We start from the raw sequence: 22181 nt of genomic DNA, 5'->3' as shown, positions 1-22181 counted from the left end.
CCCGTGCCTTGCCCTGCGCCAGGCGGGTCGGGGGACGCCCAGCCTTTGAGCTTTGAGTTACTTCAAATTAGTTATGTACGTCAACGTTTTGAAAAAATAAAGTTACATCACAGGCCTAGATGTTGGTACCATTGCACTGCACTGCACTGCACAGGCCCTATGTTCCCGCCTGCACTCTGTTGCGGGTATGCCCGAATTTCCGGCCCTCACAACTTTCTGTCTCACTCATTAATTGCGGTATTTTTCTCGTTTTATCACGAAAATTACCTAAAAAGCTAGGAAGGGAGTTGCCTCAGGTACAGAAGCCGCCGATATTTCGGTTCGAAATATCGGCGGCTTCTGTCCTGAGGCAACTCGCTTCCTACATCTCTACCGGTTCGCTGGATTTCTACCCATCTACCTAAAAAGCTAGACTTTTCTAAATAGTGGAACCTGAAACCTCTCATCTGGAAGACGAGACGTACTCTGCGCCTGGGGCCACAATGGGGTAGAGTATCGCCTCTGGCGATGAAACTCCCCATTCATCATCTCACAATGAAGTGGTTGTTGTTCTCCTTCGAACAGACAGCCCGTGGTGAAGATGTCGAAATGCAAGCTCCTTGAGCCAAGTCAGGGCAAAAAAGGAGGTCGTCGACTGATAACCGGACGGGCCTGCAGACACCTTGCTGAAGAGTTTGGTGTTTCAAGGTCAACCATTTCAAGGTTGGTGGGGCAAATGAAAAAAAGAAAACGTGGAGTGGCTGGACAATACAAACAGCAAGAGGAAACAGCTCATTTGAAAGGTTCTTTGCGAAAGTGTGAATGGAAAAGTGCAAGGTTTCTCCGCGACTATCGTGCTGAGGATATTCCTGTCGCATGACAAATGCTGCAGGAGGTTGCAAAGAAAGTGCCTGCTGAAGAAGGTGGGCATGGATTTTAAAGTAAGCAGCAGAGGGTTCGAGAAATTTCGACAAAGAAATCCTATCAATTTTCGGGAATTGTGTGGTGAGGCCTCTGATACCAGGAAGCTGAAGAATATGGAAAGAGTGAATTCCCGACGTAGCATACAGCTGCGCAGAAAAACAATGCTGATAGGATTTTGTTACCGACTTGGATGCTCATATTGTAGTTCATAAAAAGGAGGTGGAACAATCCGCAGGCGGTGGCGTTTCCACCATACTGGACGAAGGCTTTCTTTTCTGTCTACTACTGTGGCCACTTTGTTTGGTAAGTGGGACGCCTGGAACAGGACCGAGAGGTGTCCCAGATAGGGAGGCTTCACACTCATTATTGTTCGTCCTTCCACTGGATCACATGCAGTTTTCACTTAACTAGCTGACAAATTCTACACTGAACACTAAGGAAGCGCTTTGTGGAAATGCCCCTCGTATCAGCCAACTCAACTCCATCTGACAACAAGAGTTTCTTATTTGATTGTCTTACACTATCGTGGCAGGACAAGTTGTTACCCTGTCAGCGATTCTCCCACATATACTGAAACCCGTAAGAATGTGCAGAACAGTTCAATGTTCACAATTTGCTTTATTGCTGAACTTTGTTTTAAAAATATAAAACGTGGCGATTTGTCATTGTTCATTTTAATGCATATTTACAAGTCATGCACGCACCCGTGTTTGACCCAAATGGGTGCCGCATCTTCTCTGTTTTATTTGAAGCCCAAAATTAACGAGTGTAAGGTGTTGTGATCAGTGTTCAACAAAAGACAGTTTTTACAGCTCTTCTCGCAGATTTGTGCTACGTCTGAAATGCTTCTGGTGGTATGCTCCCTCGCACCTGAAAAATGAGCAAGAAGGAGCATGTGAAGCAAACAAAAGCATAGCCAAATTTGTGTACAACTGAGAGCTTAGTACGGTGAGAAGGGTTCCAACTTTAAGACCAATAATGTTATCCTTCTACTATCAAACTACCAATGCCTGAAAAGATTAAGTCTTTCCTTTTGGCATGTAGGTAGTACATGTCAGCTTCCTTGGCAGCGCTAAAATGGACGACACAAGACACCTATATATGTCTTCGTCTTGTGTTGTCCGTGTATTCTAGGGCTACCAAGGAAGTTGGCCTGATAAGAGTACAACTGCCTCCTACATGCACCACTAAAGATGGAAACTCTGCAGCAAACATCGTAAAATATACAGCCAAACGTAAAAAAAGAAAAAGAACATCATCAGAATCCCATAGGCTGCAGCATTACATCTTGAAATACCTTGCTGTTTACCTAACAATTACAGGTGAGCAGACACTATCATGCGTGGCACTGAAACATTCAGGCAGTTTCCCATTTTCCAACATCATGTTCCCAGAGGAAAAGGTTAGGATCCGGAAAGGGACACAATGCACAATAGCAACTGCCATGCGAATGCAGTATGCTGCCAATGATCATAAACTAATTCCCTCCCTTGGATGAGTTAATTCTCAGCGGAATGACCCAATCTTTAAGAAGCACATTTGCTGATTAACAAAAGTAGCAGCAAAGGTGTCCCTGAGAACTCAAATTCTGGGCCCGCTTGCATGAAACTCCAAGTGCAACACTCAACGAGTCTTTGCACTCAAGTTGCCGTTGAGTGTTGCACTCAAGCCTAGTGCTTGTCAATGGGCTTGAGTGAAACACTCATTGAATTTTGCACTCCGAGTTTCGTGCAAGCGGGCCCAGGACTCCTCTGCCACCAAATACAACATGCACAATAAGTGGACAAAGGGGCAGATTGCACATGTTCATCGAGCTGTGGTTTTGCTGATATGTTTTGACAATTTGATTTCAGAGTAAAGGAAATACTGAGCTATGCTGTTTCATATTTTTCATAAAGAAAGGCTCAAACAACTGAGGAAAAAAAAAAAACAAGAGAAAAGAAAAAAATGGCAAAGGAGCAAGCGAGCTGGTGAAGATGATGCATAATGTAAAACCCCGAGACTAGGGAACACGAAGGGACAGACACAACACAAAGTCTTTGTTCGAAGTCTCTGACTTCATGTTGTGTCTGTCCCTTCGTGTTCCCTAGTCTCAGGGTTTTACATTATGCAAGAGAAAAGAACTCTCCTAAAGCCCAGCACATTACTGCATGAGCTCCAATGATATGTCTGTGTATCGTTTTGTATGTCAGCTAATGTTCATGCACTGAGATCGGTAGATGTCCTGCATCAAGACGAGGAAAACCGGGAGGGGGGAGGGATCGCGCCGAAATTGTCTATATTTTCATGGGCCACGAAGTTTAGGAACCAGTGCCTTACACTCTTTTCAAATTTCAGTTAGAATGCAGAATACCCAATAAAACCCAATATACATAGTTTCCATTCTTGGGACAAATCTTTGCAACATAACACTACCTTTCATCTAGACAACATTTTCCTTCCCCCCAGCAGTTTTGCCGAGGCCTACATATGGAATTGGTGACACCTTACTAGTGAATATTAATACATCCGAGGGCATTGGTCCCACCAATTTAATATAGGTGTGATCAGTAATTAGTCATTACGTAAAGGTACATTTCGCAAAATGATACAAATCACTACATATAACAACAGTAAGCTCTCAAAAATCTGCTCCAATGTTTTGTCTAGTGCATGCATTGTGAGCAAATAAATGTATGCAGAAATTGAGCCAGTGTACATCAAGTATCCAGAAAGAAAAAATACAATTTGCTTTTAGAATTGCCTGGCTATTAATTGCCAGTCCACAGACGTAATGCATTATGAAGAAACAAGAGTCCCGTACATTGAGCTCGTTGAAGACGTTCAGAGCCTTCTGGAAGTCCCACTCGTTTTGTTCTAAACACCTACGAGGAAACAATAACATAACCCATCAGAGCCACACTATGTAAGAAATCCACTAGCTGCCTGATATGTGCAAGTTTATTACGCCTGACACCATCTGAGAACCATATCCGACAAACCTTGCTGCAAAATCTCGATTCATGCGTGATTGTAGACAGAGTTCTGTGATCATCCTTGTCTTGTCCATGATTGGAGCCTGTGTAGAAGACGGCGTCTTCTCAGGGTTATCTTCAGGAAGAGGAAATGCCTGCATAGGAAGTCAAACCCCAATGATGAAGTGGCAGAATGGGAAGTACCCTGGCTTCACAGCAGAGGCTCTCACCTTCATTTGTTCGTCAGTTGCACCGGTTATACAGACGGTTTCATTGATTATGGAAAAACTAGAAAGAAAGAGGCATCATGTGAATATACTAACACACCACACATCAAGACAACACGAACTGGAACATCACAATGACACTACTGTCTCCATTCAAAACTCCTGCTTAGTAGATACAACAAAAATTCATGTTTGTCCACGCACGTTTTGTCCAAGCGACGGTCTGGCAGTTGTTACAAGGATTGATCCTTGTAACAACTGCCAGACCGTCGCTTGTGGCAAAATCACTACCTTGTCCTGGCTCAACGTCACTTTCAGGTCATGTGACCTTGTTGTCAACGACAACTACAAACACATGGACAAGAACAAGAAACTGAGAGATGACCCTAGTTTCTTGTCCTTGTCTGTGTATTTGTAGTTGCAGTTGACAGCTATGCACCAACAGGCCCAATACATTTTGTATGTGACCTTGTTTACGTCACGTTCTGGCACTGAACAACATGTTCTTGTAAAGCATAAAATCATTAGATTAACATATATTTTACAAGGTGCCTCTCTTATTAGCTTATTACTGCGAGTTCTCATCACATTGTCTGAGTGAGTCTTAGCAGTAGCATGATTACCACATCATGGTGAACGGCAAGCAGTATGAGGCAACACGCGCATGCCAACATGTTTTACTGCAGGGATATTGGATAAAACTCATTGATTGAAAGACGTTACGAGACGACACACAGAAACAGCAAAAAAACGTGTGTAAGCTCATGCTTACACACGGTTCGTCCACCAATATTGGGTACCGCCATTTTTAATGGGTCACGTGTAATGATGACATTTGCAATGACACGAGGTCAGGGCCTGTCCAGAATGCATTGTGTTCCCCTGGCACACTATTGTCCATGGAGTGACACGTGGTAGGGCACCCCCGTGAACATGTAGAGCTGTTCACCACTCAATCCCACTGCAACAAGCAGCATGCAGAGCAGTATCCAACTGCCGTGCTTAATGCTTCACCTCCTGCTGACAGAGAGTGCAAGTCTATGACCTCCTCGAGCTCACAAACTAAACACCACAAACGCAAAGCAAACAATGCTCTGCCTAGCTAACAAACGTCACTTCTTCGATCTGCCTCAAATGCTAGATGGGGTACTTCCGAGCGAGTGCCTCGCTTTCAGATACAATGTGACGTTTGCATTGTGATATACTGTACCGAGGCAAAGTCTTTGTGCGTTACTTTATAAAGCCATAACCTTTAATTTCCGCTCCCCAACTTCTGACATCCGATATGCGAGGGGTGTTCAAGTCAAACCGGGACTTTCCATCTCTTGAGTGTACAAATGGCTCGCGCTACTTCTTTTTCGTCATTTTCACATGTGACAGGCCTCCGCGTTCACCACGTGGTGGTCCCAAGTTTGTGCAAAACAGAAGACGCGTGCTGGACAAGATGTCCGACAACGAGGTGAGCGCTCACATCGAACAGCGAATTGTCATGAAGTTTCTTGTGAATGAAGGCGTAAAGTCATCTGAAATTCACAGAAGACTTCAGGCTCCGTATGGCCACGATACACTTAGCCGCAGCAAAGCGTTTGAGTGGTGCAAACGGTTCTGAGACGGCCGTACATCAGTGCAGGACGATTACCGGCCGGGGCGGCTCGGAGCCCAGTGTCAGGGTTCCCGAGAACATCCAACTTGTGGAGCGCCTGATCCTCAAGGACCGACGGATAACATGTCTCGAACTGACTCGAAAGACGGACCTTTCTGTGGGAACGTTGAACACTATCATTCAGAACACCTCCAGTTTCGGAAAGTTAGTGCCCGTTGGGTCCCGAGGCAGCTCTCCGTGTTTGACCGGCAGAGAAGACTGGAAATCTCCCAACAGCTAAGCGACCGTTTCGACACTGAAGGACAGCCATTCCTTGATCGGATCATCACGTGCGATGAAACGTGGGTGCACCATATCACTCCTGAGTCTAAACGCGCATCAAAACAGTGGAAGCATCCAGGCTCACCAGCCCCCAAGAAGTTCCTAAGCACCCCGTCTGCGGCTAAGGTCACGGCCACGGTTTTCTGGGACAAGGCTGCCATTGTTCATGTTGATTTTCTGCCTAGTGGTACCACCATCAATTGTGCATATTACTGCCAGGTTCTCAGGGATGTGCATAAGGCGCTCAAGCAAAAGCGGCCGGACCTCATCGCCAAAGGAGTCCTCCTTCTACAGGACAATGCACTCCCGCATAACGCGCATCTCACGACAAACACCTTACAGGAACTTAGCTGGGAGTTCCTGCCACATCCCCCTTACAGTCCAGACCTCGCCCCCAGCGATTTCCATCTCTTCGGGCCACTGAAGGCGTTCCTTGGGGGCCGCCACTTCAGCTGCGACGACGAGGTCAAGAATGCGGTCCGGTCACGGCTGCTACGCGTCGGTAAGGATTTCTACGCTGCTGGCATCCAAGCCCTCGTGAAACGCTGGGACAAGTGCATTAGTACAGCTGGAGATTACGTTGAAAAATAAAACTAATTTCTTCCCTGTTCTAATTTACGTTTGCGAAAATTGTCGAAAAAAGTCCCGGTTTGACTTGAACACCCCTCGTAATTATGCAAGCAAGATTGTATGTAAGCAAGAGATGGTACAAAAAGCTTCACATGTAAAGTACAGGTGTGCAAATATTGAAATTTTTGAATATGAATCGAATACGACTATCTGCAAAATTGTCCTTCGAATATCAAATCCAATATCGAATATCATGTCATAACATAAAGACTTCTAAGAGTAACAATTAAGCCCCGAAAACTAGTATGGTCTCAGATGGGTACAAATCCAGCGAACCAGTAGAGAAGTACGAAGGGAGTTGCCTCAGGACAGGAGTCGCCGATATTTCGAACAGAGCCTGTTGTTCTTCTGGGCACCGTCCTCACCATTGGCATGGTATTTAAAGAGTTAGGTGTGATGCGTTAAAGGTTCATGCGAATTGTGGGTCAACAGCCCGGAGGGAAGAAAGGGTTCGTACGGGCTTCTACGGCCGGAGTGAATGGTTGTAGAGGCCTGTACGGACCCTTTCTTTCCTCCGGGCTGTTGACCCACAATTCCCATGTACCTTTAACACGTCACACCTAAACCTTTAAATACCATGCCAATGATGAGGACGGTGCCCAGAAGAAGAACAGTCTCTGTTCGAAATATTGGTGGCTCCTGTCCTGAGGCAACTCCCTTCGTAGTATGGTCTCAGTTGTGTTCTGCTGATCCTTAGAAAATGTCCCAGGACACACACTTGAAAAGTGCTAATAAGGATAACGTAGGACGTTAGAGTTAGTTAGGATAATGTATTGGCTTAGCATAAGGCATACACGCACATGTACAGTCAAATTATTTCACTTCAAACATCCTTCATGAACAGTGAACACTTGTGTTGGCATTGTAAGTGCTGGTGAAACAGACAGAATGGAAGCAAAGGGCAATGAAATGGTCAGAATGTGGGATGGAGTGTGGGATGAGCGCATCTCAGAAGGAAAACGAAGGTAGCAAGTGCTCTCTTCTTGCACTGACAATGCCGTCCGCATTTGTCGTCTAAGCGAGAAACCGCATGGTTTCACTGTGCTCTGTGTTCCTGACGGTAATGTCTTCAAGAAAAATAATGACGAAAGAATGAAGCACGAAGTCAGAGTAACTATTTAATCGTATTAAATAGTTACTTTCTTCATTCTTTCATTATTCTTCTTCTTGACGACGTTTCAACAAGCTGGACTGTGTACTATTTTACCCTCTTGATCTGACCGTAATGCATAGTTTCGAGCATACTCATTCATTAGCGCAGTAAAACAGCAATCCTCAACAATGTTGTATGACTGTGCTTATCACATGTGATCGTTTCCGCAACGTTCGTGTTCAGCGTTTCTTTCATTTCACTGTGAACATCTGCGCGCACGCCTCAAAACTTTATTGCAGTCGGGAGAATAATTGCTCCATGCGAGTCGGGCTTAAAGGAGCAGTCTAAGACCAAGAAAAAAAAAATTAGTTTTTGATCGTGATGGAATGTCCGATCACTAAATAACGTTTTCACGCAAGAAATATGAGCGTAGCAGAAAAATATCGCGCGCAGCAGTCGATTGATTCTCACGAGTGTGGCGAGCTCTCTCCTACTCCCGTGGAAAACACGTGAGAAATGACGGGCACCTCCGTCACGATGTGACGTTGTTCGTTGCGTCCACTCCTAGGGCTCGCAAGTGACCTCGACTGCGATCTGACTCCGACAATTGTCAAGGTGACGGCAGGCTCCTTTCGCGCGCGTTGTTCTGCCGAGAGACGCATGCGCATCAGAAACGGCTGCTTTCCTTTTTACTTTTATTTTACAGAACATGGCGTCGGAAACATTGGTCATCTTATCAGTCTGCCGCCAGTGAACTTTGCTCGATTCTCGATGCTCGATTTCGATTCGCGTGTGGATTGAGGTCAGCACTCCTCCAAAAGGGAATGGGGACGTGCAGGTACAGTGCGAGTGGAAGTTGCGATCGTTGAACTAGTTCAATAAGTTGCAAACAGAAAGAACGCACTTTGTTTGTCTTGTTTTCCAGGAATGAATACTAGGTGAGACGCGTCATGTTGCATGTTCGCGAACAGCACGAATCGCCACCCTGCATATCGCCTCATGTGAGACGCTGGCACTTTTAGTTAGTTGGAGACGTAATAATAAACAAAAACAATGACTATAAGACACGCGATCGCGTTACCATTATGAGCGTAATGTTTTATTGTTCGTTTGCACCTCTGTTTTATGTCTCAAACCAACAGAACATAATGAACTGCTGTCAACAAGGAGCATGCCATGTCCGAAGCAGACGAATTTTCCGTAGCGAATGAGAGCACGTTTAACGTTTGACGTCACAGTCAATGGGGAGTGGCTTGTGGCTGGAGCGCGCGAGCCTCCCGTCACGGAAGCGATTTTATAAATCGAATTGCGCTGTAACAAAACATTGTTCAGCCGAAATATTTTACGAGAATGATTTTTACACACTGCTTGACAAATTAAAAACGGTTTTCAGCCATTCAAATTTCCTTTCCATGCTCCTTTAAGGCCATATGTGTCTTGGTATCAGCTGTAACAGCAATTAGTGCAGTTCCAAATGACTTGGCAGCATTATTGTCGTCCTAGTTGGAACATTTAACATGTTGCGGCACAGCACCGGAGTTGGAGAAACTATGTCCAAATAGAGTCACGTCCCACTCCTCGATTATCGCCATCATCGCATGCAACCATGATTGTATTATATATCAATGACTACCACAAATCAGAACTGAAAAAGCGCGTGCAGGATGCGGGTTTTGGCTGTGCATGCAGTGCGGCATGGTGAACAGCAGCGTTCAGCTCAACGCCAACAAAATTTTCGACACTTAACCGGAATTTCACGGAATCGTAGGCCTCACACGAACGTTCAGAGTTTGTGGGCAATCCACTAAAGCTGCGACAGTGCTGACAATGCTTGAAGCGCACTGCGGTTTCGCGTTTGGCTGGCGCAGACTTTAATGGCGGCTGCACACAACTGTGTACTAGTTTTGGTTTCGGTTACCGAACGTGTAGCGACGCATTCACAGATGAGCATAACTCGAAAGCTCCGCATGTCACTTTGGAGCTGTTCTACCATACATGTTCGTCGTGTTACCGCAACGTACAAATTCCAGCGCACAGCCCTCAACAGCTTTGTAGTAAGCTGCTATGATATGAACTTTTTTTTCAAATATTCGAAAACTTCGAGTATCAAATGTTCGAATACCAATATGAATTCGTATTCGAAATTTCGAATATTCGTACACCTCTAATATAAAGTAAACTCCTGTGTGGCAGTGGTGTTCGTTGGAACCAGGATTGATGGAATATGGTTCTACTACGCGACACACGACTGTAAATCATGGAATGTCTGACATACCCTGTTCCCTGTGGAACGATGATGAATGTTCTCATGAAGCTCTTCAGGCCGGACAAGTTACCCCCTCTCTGCACTGCAATACAGGTAGGAGCTTATGTAACAGTTGCATCTATGCATTGCTTCTACTAGGCAGATCATAGCAGATACTCACCGACTCTGAATGCCCCAAACACAGCAAAGATCATCATGGAGGACTGAAGGACAAATAAAGGTTTACAACAGGGTACTCAAAGAAAGCATGCAGCTGGAAAAATACCTCTACGAGCGACACGTCAACCGTGAATGACGTCGGGTCGTGCCGGGTATGTGGCAGCTGGTTCAGAAATGATACTATGTTGACACGGCCAATCTTGAGCTTCTCCATCTTGGCTTCTGTACAACAAATACAATTCCTGTGTTATAGAGGCTCAGTCCACTTAATTCCAATTCCTTGCCTGAGTTATATAGCCTCAGAAGATTCCTACTGTCCTTTATAAAATCTTTCACATCAGACCTGCAAGGACGCAAAACATGAGGACTGAACATGGCCTCATTACTACAACAGCGGGAGTCATGAGCATGTCCTCTAATGTAATGAGCAGAGTACTCACCGAGAAGATGGTAGCTTTGTCGCTGTCAATGACAGTACAGCCTGCAGGAAGGACAAGATTAATGCCTGCAATACTATCTACCCAAGTAGTCATATAAAAAGATTTGCTCACATTGTCGTGGTAGGCATCCAACAAACCATTTCTGTCTGTAGAGTCAAATATTGAGAAGTACCTGAAAATTACAGGGCAAATAATTGTAGGCAATGTAGAAATGGTGAACAAACAAAGGCTATCAGAGACCCCGAAACAATCTTGGCTTTTTTTGTGTACGGTGCATATATAATACAGTACTTTATCCATTGATCTTCATGCAATGATTTGTGAGTCTGCTTCTCACTCCTAGCAATATGTAACAAACATGTCTGTGCAGTTAGAAAGGGTGTCCAGAGGTGTGCAAATACTACTGAAATTTTTTAATACAACTCGAATACGAATATTGGCAAGCTGGAAACCGTCAAAACAACTTGGAAACAACAACGGAGACTTGGCTGAATCCGGATTTCAACTCTGGAGAATATTTTCCATCAAGTTATAACGTTTTTCAACAGGATCGTCAGTATCATCTTATGGACGCAAATTTTGGGGGCGGTGTTCTTATTGCTGTTAAGCAAACTCTCACTGGTTTTCGTCGTAATGACCTTGAAGTTTGTAAAGAAAGCGTGTGGGTTGAAATCTGTACAAGAGATAAACCAAATTTGATCGTAGGTTATTGCTCCTTTGCACCAAATGTAAATAGCCATGATTTTGCCAGTCAACTGGTGGATCTGAGCAAATGCCTAGACGCCTTTAAATATCGTGTGTAGTGCCTCGGGGCACAACACACGATAACGTCCCCAACGTCCCCAACATTGACTGGACTGCTCCACGTCGTGTCTCACTTTCTGACGATAGATCTGAGTCTAAGGCGGACTCTGTTCTTTTTCTGATGTCTTTCCTGTCTATAAGACAGTTGAATACATTCCAAAATGATGCAGGACACGTATAGGCCATTTGCAAAAGTTCCAGGGAGCAGCGCGCATACCGGGAAATGCTGTGCAAAACGACAGCGATGGTGCATACACCAGTAGGACGACGACGACGATCGGAGACGATAGCAAATCGCTGTCGTTTTGCACAGCATTTCCCAGCACGCCCTGCCAGGGCGCGCACTGCTCCCTGGCACTTTCTCAAATGGCCTATTAGATCCGGCACAAACTGTGACGTGGAAAGTATCGAAACTGTCAGAGAACCTTTGGTTAGAGAGGACGCGTGGCATGTTCCCTTTTTGTTATCCTTGTGCCTTACTTCAACGCCGTCCAATAGATTTGAAAAAATTACAAGTTCGCCAAGGGCGATTACCTTGGCATGTATCGATATTTTGAATGTTTGGACTGGTCCGCAGTTCTTGACGCATCCGATGCAGACATTGCTGTCGAATTGTTCACCTCTGCTGTTAAAAAAGGTATTGATCTCTATGTCCCTAGGAGTTGTGTGAGGAAACAAAATTATCCCTTTTGGTTTTCTGCCGAAACTTCGGCGTGCGCTACGTAAAAAAATTCAGTTCCATCGTTGTTTCAGAACATTACGAGATGTTGATTCGTACTCATGGTACAGCACACATAGAAAACAAGCGAGGGGCTTTGTATCGTCGTGATAAAATGCGTTACCTTGATTCCGTCCAAAATAACTTAGTTCGTAACGTGCGAGAGTTTTGGCGCTCTACGAAGGAACTAGGTTCCAACCGCGAAAGTATCACACGTGTTAATGATCCTTCAGGAAATAGGATGGATTTGCCTCCTGACATTTCCAACGCTTTTGCGGATCATTTTTCTTCGGTTTACGCCTCACAAGAGGCAAGTTACCCATGCACGCCTATTTCAATAACTGATGATTACCTTCATGTACCTTTCATTGATTCCTCTCAAGTGCTGACTGCAATCCAGATGCTTAAGTCGAAAATGTCCTTAGCCTTCGACAGAATACCTTCTTTCATTATCAAGGGCTGTGCTGAGCTTTTTGTTGCCCCCCTGACGCATGTCTTTAACTTATCCTTATCGACATGCCGATTCCCTAAACTCTGGAAGAATACCATTGTTATTCCCATATACTATAGGTCTGGGAACAAATGTGATGTTAAAAACTACCGTCCAGTATCACTGTTATCTGCATTTGCCAAGGTTTTTGAAATCACTCTGTGTAACCGCCTCACGCATTATTTTAAACGGAAAATTGTACCACATCAGCATGGTTTTATGAGAGGCAGGTCCACTGAATCTAACTTGGTTTGCTTTTTGAATTATGTATGACCTGTATTTGAGGAAGGGGGTCAGGTTGACTGTGTCTATTTTGATTGTTCAAAGGCTTTCGATCTGGTTTTGCACCATGCCCTTGTGTCAAAGCTAAATTGTTATGGTGTTAGTGATCCTCTCTGTTCATTTTCCTTGGACTATCTTACACGTAGAAAGAACTTCGTACGTGTGTCTGGCTGTTTGTCGCAACCATATTACGCTGTACATGAGGTTCCCCAGGGTTCAATACTTGGGCCTCTTTTGTTTAACTGATTTGTTAACGACTTATGTTTTAACTTAAATTTTGCAAAGATACTGCTGTACACTGATGATATTAAGCTTTACATGCCTATAACTTCGACAAATGATTGTCTTGTTCTTCAAAGTGAAATTAACGAGGTAAAATTATGGTGTGGACAAAACGAAGTAATTTTAAACGCATCGAAAACATGTGTAATGTCTTTTACCAGGAAACGTTCTTCCGTTGACTTCTCGTACACCTGGGGGATACACCTTTGAAGAGATCACTTGTAACTCGCGACTTGTGTGTGTTTGTAGACAGTAAGTTGAAATTTGTCGAACATGTTAACTATATTATTAGCACGTACTACTCTGTGCTGGGATTTATTTCAAGGGTCACGCGTGGATTCAGCGATCCCCATTGTCTCATCACATTATATCGCTCTTTAGTCTTGCCAAAGCTAGAGTACTGCTCCGTTGTATGGAATTGTATTGGAAATGTTTTGGCATTGACCATAGAAAATGTACAACTCCGATTTATCAGAGTTTACTTCGATAGATACCTTGGGAGACGATATTTTTATGAGTATAACAGAATACTGAGTCGTTGCAATTTAGACACGTTAGTTGCGAGACGCAAAAGTCGGGACATTATATTTTTGTGCAAATGCGTTCATGCCATTTTCAATAGCCAGTGTTTGATCGAATCAATTAGTTTTCATGCACCAATGAGCCAGTGTCGTGTTTTTAATGTTCCGAGACTTAGCTCACTGAGTCCTCTGGCCCGTGTGCAGCGTCTTTATAATAATGAAATTTTTGACATTGACGTTTCTGATTGTACAATGTTTTACTAATTCATGTTCCACTGTTTTGTACTAAACATTGTACCATATTAGAAGGCCATCGCGCTGTTTATGGACAAGCTAATAAAACTATGAACTAGCACTTCAAAGATCTTTCATGGACAGTGAACAACTGTGTCAGTGTTGTAAGTGCTGGTGGAACAGACAGAATAGAAGCAAAGGGCAATGACATTTTCAGAATGTGGGATGGTTTACTGATGGCGCACCTCAGAAGGAAAACCAATGTAGTGAGTGCTCTCTTCTTGCACTGACCTTCTGCTGTTTGTCGTGTAGGCGAGAAACTGCATGGTTTCACTGTGGAGCTTCTGCTATCATCTGCTTTTATTTCCTCAAACAAAACCCTTCAATTTTGCTAGAACTTCAATTTTGATCTTTTGTGCCCGGTAATATTTTGCAGCTCTACTGTAGTTTCTCGGCTATAGCTCGCAAGAAGAAATTGGACGATGCCCTGAGCATGCAAGCTGTTTCAGCTATCTTTAAAACTCGGCTGTGGCATCAGTAACGGGCACAGCAAACAATATTTTTAAGCTATGCTTTGCTCTTCTTGTAATGTTAAAAGAGCATGGAAATGATCAGAATAAAATATGACGGGACAAGTAGAAATTACGATTCCGAGCCCTGTGATACATATTCGCACAAAAAGTTTGAGCGTAGCGCGCAATTCTGGCGCGCGAGGGAGCTTTGAATCTCACGGCAGAAATGCCCCATCACTCGGCTGCACGTGCTCGGCTGCCATCCGCCGACGTCATGTGGCCGTGCCATCTTTTTCTTTCTTTTTTGCGATTTGTTTGGCGTCGCGGCACCGGCAAGCTGACCGAGCAGGAAGCGTTGTTGTTCATCGGATATCGTGGAAAGGACAGGTGATGAACTGAACACTCTACAGGCGACACATCTGCTCTTCTTGACAAAACCTTTTATGGAGTTGGAGCCTGAGTTCCGCCAGCTTCGATTTCGCCGCATGAGTGATGCTTCTAAGTGTGAACAAACATTCAGTTTGAAATATAGTGCTGCTTCTTGGTTACAAATGCATAGTCATGAAGACGCGGCACAGTGACCAGTGTTTTCATTTGAAGTGGTCGTCAACCATCATGAGTTCTCCGTGTTGTGGTCAACACTATGGGCTCTGAACCGCATGGACTCTGGCATCTCCGAGGCGAAAGAGCGGACCGATGAATGCATAGCTGTGTAACATTGCACTTACCATATCTTACTCATACCAGGAGTGCAACGTCTCCACAAGCACAACAACATGGATACCAAAATAAAGTCAGTAGAGTTCATTTGCTCGCAATCTGTGGGAAACGCCAAAGCACGTGGCCAAATAACCGTTTTTTTTTATGGTCATACGCAGCATACAACAGTGGCACACGGAATAAATCTCCAACTGACAGGAATGTATTTAGTCGTATCATATATATGTTGCACACACAGGCACAATACTGTTCACTAATTAACGATACCTCACCACAATCGGAACAGAAACCACAACCGCGTACGATCCACCTCAACCCGGGCCGTCTCGGCAACACAGAGGCCTAGCCACACCATTTACACTGCCCGCAGTCTTGTTTTATGCAAAACGTACGAGACAAATCATGGAAGAACGCGAGTGAATGTCAAACGCAAATAAATGACCTACCTGCGGCCATCGCAGTGGTCCGGGACTCAACAAGATTCCGTTCCTTACTGCACGACATATTTTATGTGTAACTTTGTTTTTGTTTTTTTTTATCATTTGCTTCCTCCCACTCCCCTCTGTAATTCCATGTGACTTGAGGGTAAATAAAGAAAGAAAGAAAGAATAGCAACAGCGTCTCAGTCGGTAAGTCGCCACGATTCCGGAGCTAGCAGACGATTCTGGCGGGGAGTGGACGCTTCCGGCAGCCAATCAAGTGCTCGGCCACCTGACATCACCACACGCCAGACTCGGCTTGGGGGAGAATGTCACAGCGGAGTGCATTCTTGCAAACAAACTTTCTCAGGAAATTCACGCTTTTCAAAGGAAATATTTTGCGTGACAGTTTATGAAGGTAGTACGTTCATATCAAGCAGTGAAAAATACATGTTCCAAAAGATTTCCATGCTCCTTTAAGGTGTAGCACATTTCCTTCAAGATACCATCAGTGACTTACTGTTCTAGGAACTGTACCATGATCTGCTTGACAGGGGCCGATGGAAAGAAGCTTGGCTGCAAGAAAGGAAGGTGTACATATTATAGCGTAGCTCTCACTGAAATTATCTTGGACACAGCATCTGTCCAAAGGAGCGGAGGCAACTGACCATATTTCATGTTTCCCATGACCCCTGACCATGTCTCCCATGATAGCTGTCCTTCACCAAGTAGGTAACAGCGAGTCTTTGCAAATTCCGTGAGACATTCCACTGATATGACACTTTTATTATAGCTAATCAGTAGGGCCTGGGACTTTATGCACAAAAATCCTCCAAAATATGCATGCAAATATGAAAAAAAAAAAAAAAACTATAAAATATGCACAGCAAAATTCTTGCTTCACAAAACATGTTGCCAAGAGTATGGCACAAAAGCCTATTGTATACCATGAACCTCTTTATGCAGCAACATAATTAACAGAAACGGATCATAGAATGTCACATGTACATTTTTTACTGAAGCCAACTCTGAACTAAACGACATTACAGTACGTAACCAGAGCCATTTTTAAGTTTTCAGATTTGAAAGACATCCTGTAGTCGGACAATACAGTCTTGTATCGAGAAAATGTGCATTCTATATCGCAAGACATTATCCTTGCGAACTTGAAATGAGCTAGTTCATCTGCGCTATATGTAGACAGAGCTTCGGAGTCTTGTTCTCTGCCTTCAAGAATGGCGCCCCACAGACTGCAACAGTTTCAATTCCTTATTTTTGTCAAGCATGGCTTTAAGCTTTGCTTTAACAACAGATGTACATGCACCTCGAGCCCTTTGTAAGGAATCCTGCACGTCCCGAACAATCTCGAAAGCCTCCACGAGAGTCAAGTTTGCAGACTCCAACTTTGTGATGGAAGCGGGAAGGAACGAGAAATTTGCTTCAATAGCTTCTAAGTAGAGGTGTGCAAATATTGAAATTTTCGAATACGAATCAAATACGAATATCTGCAAAATTCTCCTTAGAATCGAATATCATGACATAGAATAAGCCTCGAAAACAAGCATGGTCACAGTTGTGTTCTGCTGATCTTTAGAAAAATGCCTCAAGTGCTAATAAGGAATATGTATTAATGTATTGGCTTAGCATAGGGCATACATGCCTATATGCACATGTACAGTAAAATTATTTTTACAATGAAACAATGTGCTGTTCTCATGAGGCAAGCTGAAAACCGTAAAAACAACTTGCACTTCAAACATCCTTCATGAACAGTGAACATCTGTGTTGGCATCGTAAGTGCTGGTGAAACAGACAGAATGGAAGTAAAGAGCAATGAAATGGTCAGAATGTGGGATGAGCACATCTCAGAAGGAAATTGAAGGTGGCAAGTGCTCTCTTCTTGCACTGACAATGCGTTCCGCATTTGTCGTGTACGCGAGGAACTGCAAGGTTTCACCGTGCTCTCACGCGTGACGTCACGCGTGAGCCCATCGTTCCTGACAGTAATACATAGTTTGGAACAGCCTCATTCATCAGCGCAGTAAAACCACGATCCTCGACGATGTTGCATGGCTGTCTTTATCAAACCTTGTTGAAAGCTGTTTCTGTTGTGTGTCGCCTTCTTTATCCGTTGTCCCCTTGGCAGCCTAAATTAGTAATGTCCTTATCACGCGTGATTGCTTCCACAACGTTTGTGTACAGCGCCTTTTTCATTTCACAGCGAACATCGGCGCTTTGTCGCGCCGACATGCGAGAGTCACGAGCAACATCGCTCTATGCGGGTCGGGCTTAAGGCTATATGTGTTTTGCTATCATCTGTAACAACAGTTAGTGCAGTTTTAAATGGCTTTGCAGCGTTATTGTAGTTCTAGTTGGCACTTTTAACATAAGGTCGCACAGTGCTGGAGTTGGAGAAACTATGTCGAAATATCGTCACACACCACTCTTCGATTATCACCTTCATTGCATGCGACCATGATTCTGTTATATATCGCTGCCAAAAAAAAACGCGTTCGAGACGCGGGTTTTGGCTATGCATGCAGTAGCACGGTGAACAGTGGTGTTCAACTCAACGCCAACAAAATTTCGATATTCAACCAGAATTTCGCCTAACTGTAGGCCTCACACGAATGTTCAGAGTTCGTTGGCAATCCACTAAATCCGTGACTGTACTGACGATGCATGAAGCGTACTGCAGTTTCGAGTTTGGCTGGGGTGGACTTTAAAATGGCAGCTGCACACAACTGTGTACTGGTTTCGCTTTCAGTTACTGAACGTGTAGTGACGCATTCGCAGATGAGCATACCTCGAAAATTCCGCGCGACGCTTTGCAGCTGTTCTACCATACATGTTCGTCGCTGTTACCGCAAGGTCAAAATTCTAGAGCGCAGCCTGCAACAGCTTTGTAATAAGCTGCTATGATATTAGAAGAAAATCGAATATTGGAACTTTTCCGAATATTTGAAAACTTTGAATATCAAATATTCGATTCGTATTCAAAATTTCGATTATTCGCACACCTCTACTGCTAAGCCATTTTTCACGCTAACATCTTCAAAGAGTCGCTACGCTGAACGAATGCTTGCAGAGTCTTCTTTTTTTTGCTGACCACTTGATGCAGGATTTCAAAATTTGCGGCATAATATTTTGCTGCTTCAGTCCATGTGCCCCTTCTGGCCAGCACAGGCTGAGGAGGCAAAGCCACATCTGGCGCCAAATCCTTAAATAGCTGCACTTGCATAGGACTCTTTGCAAACGCTTTCTTCATGTTCGATATGAGGTCATCAACATATTGGAAACAGCCACAAACTTCCTCTGTAACTCTGTGTAGCGTGTGAGCTGCGCAGGTGACGCGAACAATTTTTGGGTATAGTATAACACAAAAAGTGGCACCAGCCTTCATCATGTAAGGAGCTGCGTCTGTAACAAAAAGCAGCACGTCATTTGCATCCACATACGCGTTGAGCATCTGAACACAGTCTACGAAGAGCTGTGCCACTGTCGAATGATTGACCTTTGAAAGCTCCTTGACGGTCAGTATGTAGCTCTTTTCACATGTGTCCAGCCCAAGTGGTCCAACGACAGCAGAGGCTACGCAGCGTCTTGAGGCGTCTGTTGTTTCGTCTATGGATATCCACACTTTCCGTGACTTCAGATTCTCACGGATGTTTTGTAGGGTAGCCTGATAACGACGATGCAGGTAGCCTTTTCGTATTGTCGACTTGTGAGGGATTTGCCGGCCTGTGTACTTCTCAATACCCGTAGCTCAGCATTTTCCAGCTTCCAAAAGGGAATATTTGCAGCAAAGAATGCCCTACAAAGGTCCATCGCAAAGTCAGAACATTTGGACGTAGAAGGTGCACTCTGGTCCATAAGTTGCTGCATGCAACCTAACTTTCGTTGACTTCGTTGACTGGCCTCTTGGTGCTTCGCTGTCTTCAAGTGCTGATGAACGACAAAATGTCTGTCAGCATTTACAGCTTTCTCGTATGCCAGGCAAAATAAGACAGATTCGTCCGTCTTGAATGTGCCTTTGAACAGATCTGCCAACTGCCTCAGATGTGAAGCCGTTGTTTCCGGCATTGCTGCGCCTTACACAGGTGGCACAAACTAAGAGAAGAGAACTCTTCCTAAATGGGAAATGGAGACATGCTGCAGCGTCCGACCCCCGGAGTGGCGTCGTAATGTCGCCTGCCATTGTGCAATTCAGCGTAACAGCTCAGCCGCGAGCCGCAGTTAAAGAAGCCGAAGTTAAAGCATTGTGGTGAAGCGTTAGCAGCCTTTGCATCACCTGCAGACTGTTTAAAAACAGAGGCGCTCCAGGTTACTCGTGCAGCTGCGACACAACATGTGTGTCCATAAGCTCTCATAGAAAAGTGAGTGTGTCAGAGCTCAACCTGGGAAGGCACACCAGAGCAAAAAATATGCAGTAGAAACATGTAAATATGCACGAAGACATGCAGATATACGCTGTCATATGCACTTTTACAAATCGGCAAAAATATGCAAATGCAGTTGAACCTCTCAATAACGAACGTCGATTTAACGAAATCCTCTGTTTAACGAAGCATTTCCGTCGCACGTACGCGTCTCCACAGATGCCAATGTATTTTTGTGATCCATTTAACGCAATACATTCGTTTGGTCGCCTCTATTTAACGAAGTCTCTGGGCGACGAAAGCGTTCTGCACGTTTTTCCCCTTCACCACGAAGAAGAGGAGGAGGAGAAACCTTCCCCTCTCCATTGTTCTCACGCGAGTTTTCGTTGGTTACTGCGGTTGTCACGTGTATAAGCACGAGCATGCAGACATGTACATCGCCACCGCCGGTAATTTTCGGTACACCAACGCAGTTTCGAAACCGGTGCGAGGGCCGCGAGAGGCTGAGGACAAGTTTACACCTGTTTTCGGACAAGAAAACGCGCATTGCTGGCCTCTTGCGAAGTCTAATTTGCTTTTGTTGATGCCGATGATAGTAGGTTGCGGTTTTATGCAGGTTTTTTTACTTGTTTTTGTTCGCGCCGCTGACGCTGACGGTGGTAAAATGGGCATGACGCCGCCGCTGTTCAAAGTCCTATCAGTGCAAACGTCTACGTGATATGTACCCATTTCTCGTTATTTTCGGTATTCAACGGCTGTGTACCCTCGTTTTTTCCGGACGTCATGAGTACAAGTGAACCAACCAAGAAACATCGATACGCGAGCGCGCAAGAGAAAGCAGTAGAGGTCATCTGGAGTTACGTAAGTTACGAACGCTCCGAGCAATACTGTGCATAAATTACGTATTACCTAGCATTATGTGATGAATGAAGCTTGATATTTTGTGCCCTTCATAGCATGATACCTGTTTTATGACAAATGGCGTTTTGCTGCAAGTAAGGCGCAGGTAGTGGCGGCGGCCATCCTTGTTTCACTTGGCCTGTTCTATTTAACAAATTTTTCTATTTAATGAAACAAAGAGCCAGCATTCACAAATTCGTTACATAGAGGTTCAACTGTATATGCATAATGCAACACATTTTTTCGTGCTCTCCGTGCTTGGAAACGTGTGGGGAAACATCAGGATACTCGCAGAGACACCTACAAAAAGTATGCATTTGCATAAAGTCCCGTGCCCTACTAATCAGTAATTCAATTCATTTGGTGACACGGTTCTCTGGAATATTTTTAGTTATGATTAGAGGTGTGCAAATATTCGTATTTGTATTCAAAAATTTCATATTCGACATTTTTGAATATCCATAAAAGTTTGAATATTCCATTTTTTCCGAATATCATTGCAGCTTATTTCAACGCTGTGGCGGGCTGCGCACTAGAATTTGTACGTTGCGGTAACAGCGACAAACATGCAAAGCTGCAAAGTGATGCGCGGAGCTTTCGAGGTACGCTCATCTGCGAATGCACCGCCGTCGCTACACGTTCGGTAACCAAAGCTGAAACTACTACGCAGTTGTGTGCAGCCACCATTTTAAAGTCCGCCAATCCAAACGCGGAACCGTGGTACGCTAATTCATGCATTCAGCACAGCCGTGGCTTTAGTGGATGCCAACGAACTCTGAACATTCGTGTTGGGCCTACAGTTTGGTGAAATTCCGGTTTAATATCGAAATGTTGTTGGCGTTGAGCTGAACACCGCTGTTCACAGTGTAACTGCATGCACATCCAAAACTCTCACCTCGAACAGATTTTTTCAGTTTCGATTTGTGGTACACAACGATATATAATGGAATCATGGTCGCGTGCCATGACGGTGATAATCGAGGAGCGAGATGTGAGGATATTTCGACATAGTTTCCCCCAACTCTGCCGCTGTGCGACCATATATTAAAAGTTCCAACAAAGACGACAATAACGCTGCAAAGTCATTTGAAACGGCACTAACTCTTGTCACAGGTGATAGCAAGACGCATATAGCCTTAAGGCCGACCTGCATAGAGCGATTTTGCTCGTGACTCGCAAGTTTTTTTTAGGCGTGCTTAGATTTTCACTGTGAAATGAAAGAAGGGCTGAACACAAACGTGTGCAGGAACAATCACGCGTGATGAGCACAGCCATGTGACATTGTTGAGGATCGCGCTTTTACTGCGGTAATGAATGAGGCTGT

General features: G+C 44.4%; 1 protein-coding gene across 2 annotated transcripts in view; it reads right to left on the bottom strand.

Moving 5' to 3' along the window:
* Nucleotides 1-1501: 1501 nt before the first annotated feature.
* Nucleotides 1502-22181, bottom strand: part of LOC135396631 (nuclear RNA export factor 1-like) — a 34292-nt gene continuing 13612 nt past the window's right edge. For both annotated transcript variants that reach the window (XM_064627702.1, XM_064627701.1), the window contains exons 14-24: nt 16099-16154; nt 10708-10768; nt 10597-10637; nt 10441-10499; nt 10263-10378; nt 10158-10200; nt 10007-10079; nt 4088-4145; nt 3885-4012; nt 3707-3767; nt 1502-1773 (exon numbers count right to left, since the gene is read on the bottom strand). In XM_064627702.1, the coding sequence (XP_064483772.1) occupies nt 1735-1773; nt 3707-3767; nt 3885-4012; nt 4088-4145; nt 10007-10079; nt 10158-10200; nt 10263-10378; nt 10441-10499; nt 10597-10637; nt 10708-10768; nt 16099-16154 (735 nt within the window). In that variant the 3' untranslated portion in view covers nt 1502-1734. The remainder of the gene's footprint in view (nt 1774-3706; nt 3768-3884; nt 4013-4087; nt 4146-10006; nt 10080-10157; nt 10201-10262; nt 10379-10440; nt 10500-10596; nt 10638-10707; nt 10769-16098; nt 16155-22181) is intronic.

Source organism: Ornithodoros turicata, chromosome 6, assembly GCF_037126465.1.
Source record: "Ornithodoros turicata isolate Travis chromosome 6, ASM3712646v1, whole genome shotgun sequence".
Classification (NCBI taxonomy): Eukaryota; Metazoa; Arthropoda; class Arachnida; order Ixodida; family Argasidae; genus Ornithodoros; species Ornithodoros turicata.
Note: the sequence above shows the minus strand (reverse complement) of the source record. Positions and strands in the feature narration are given on the sequence as shown.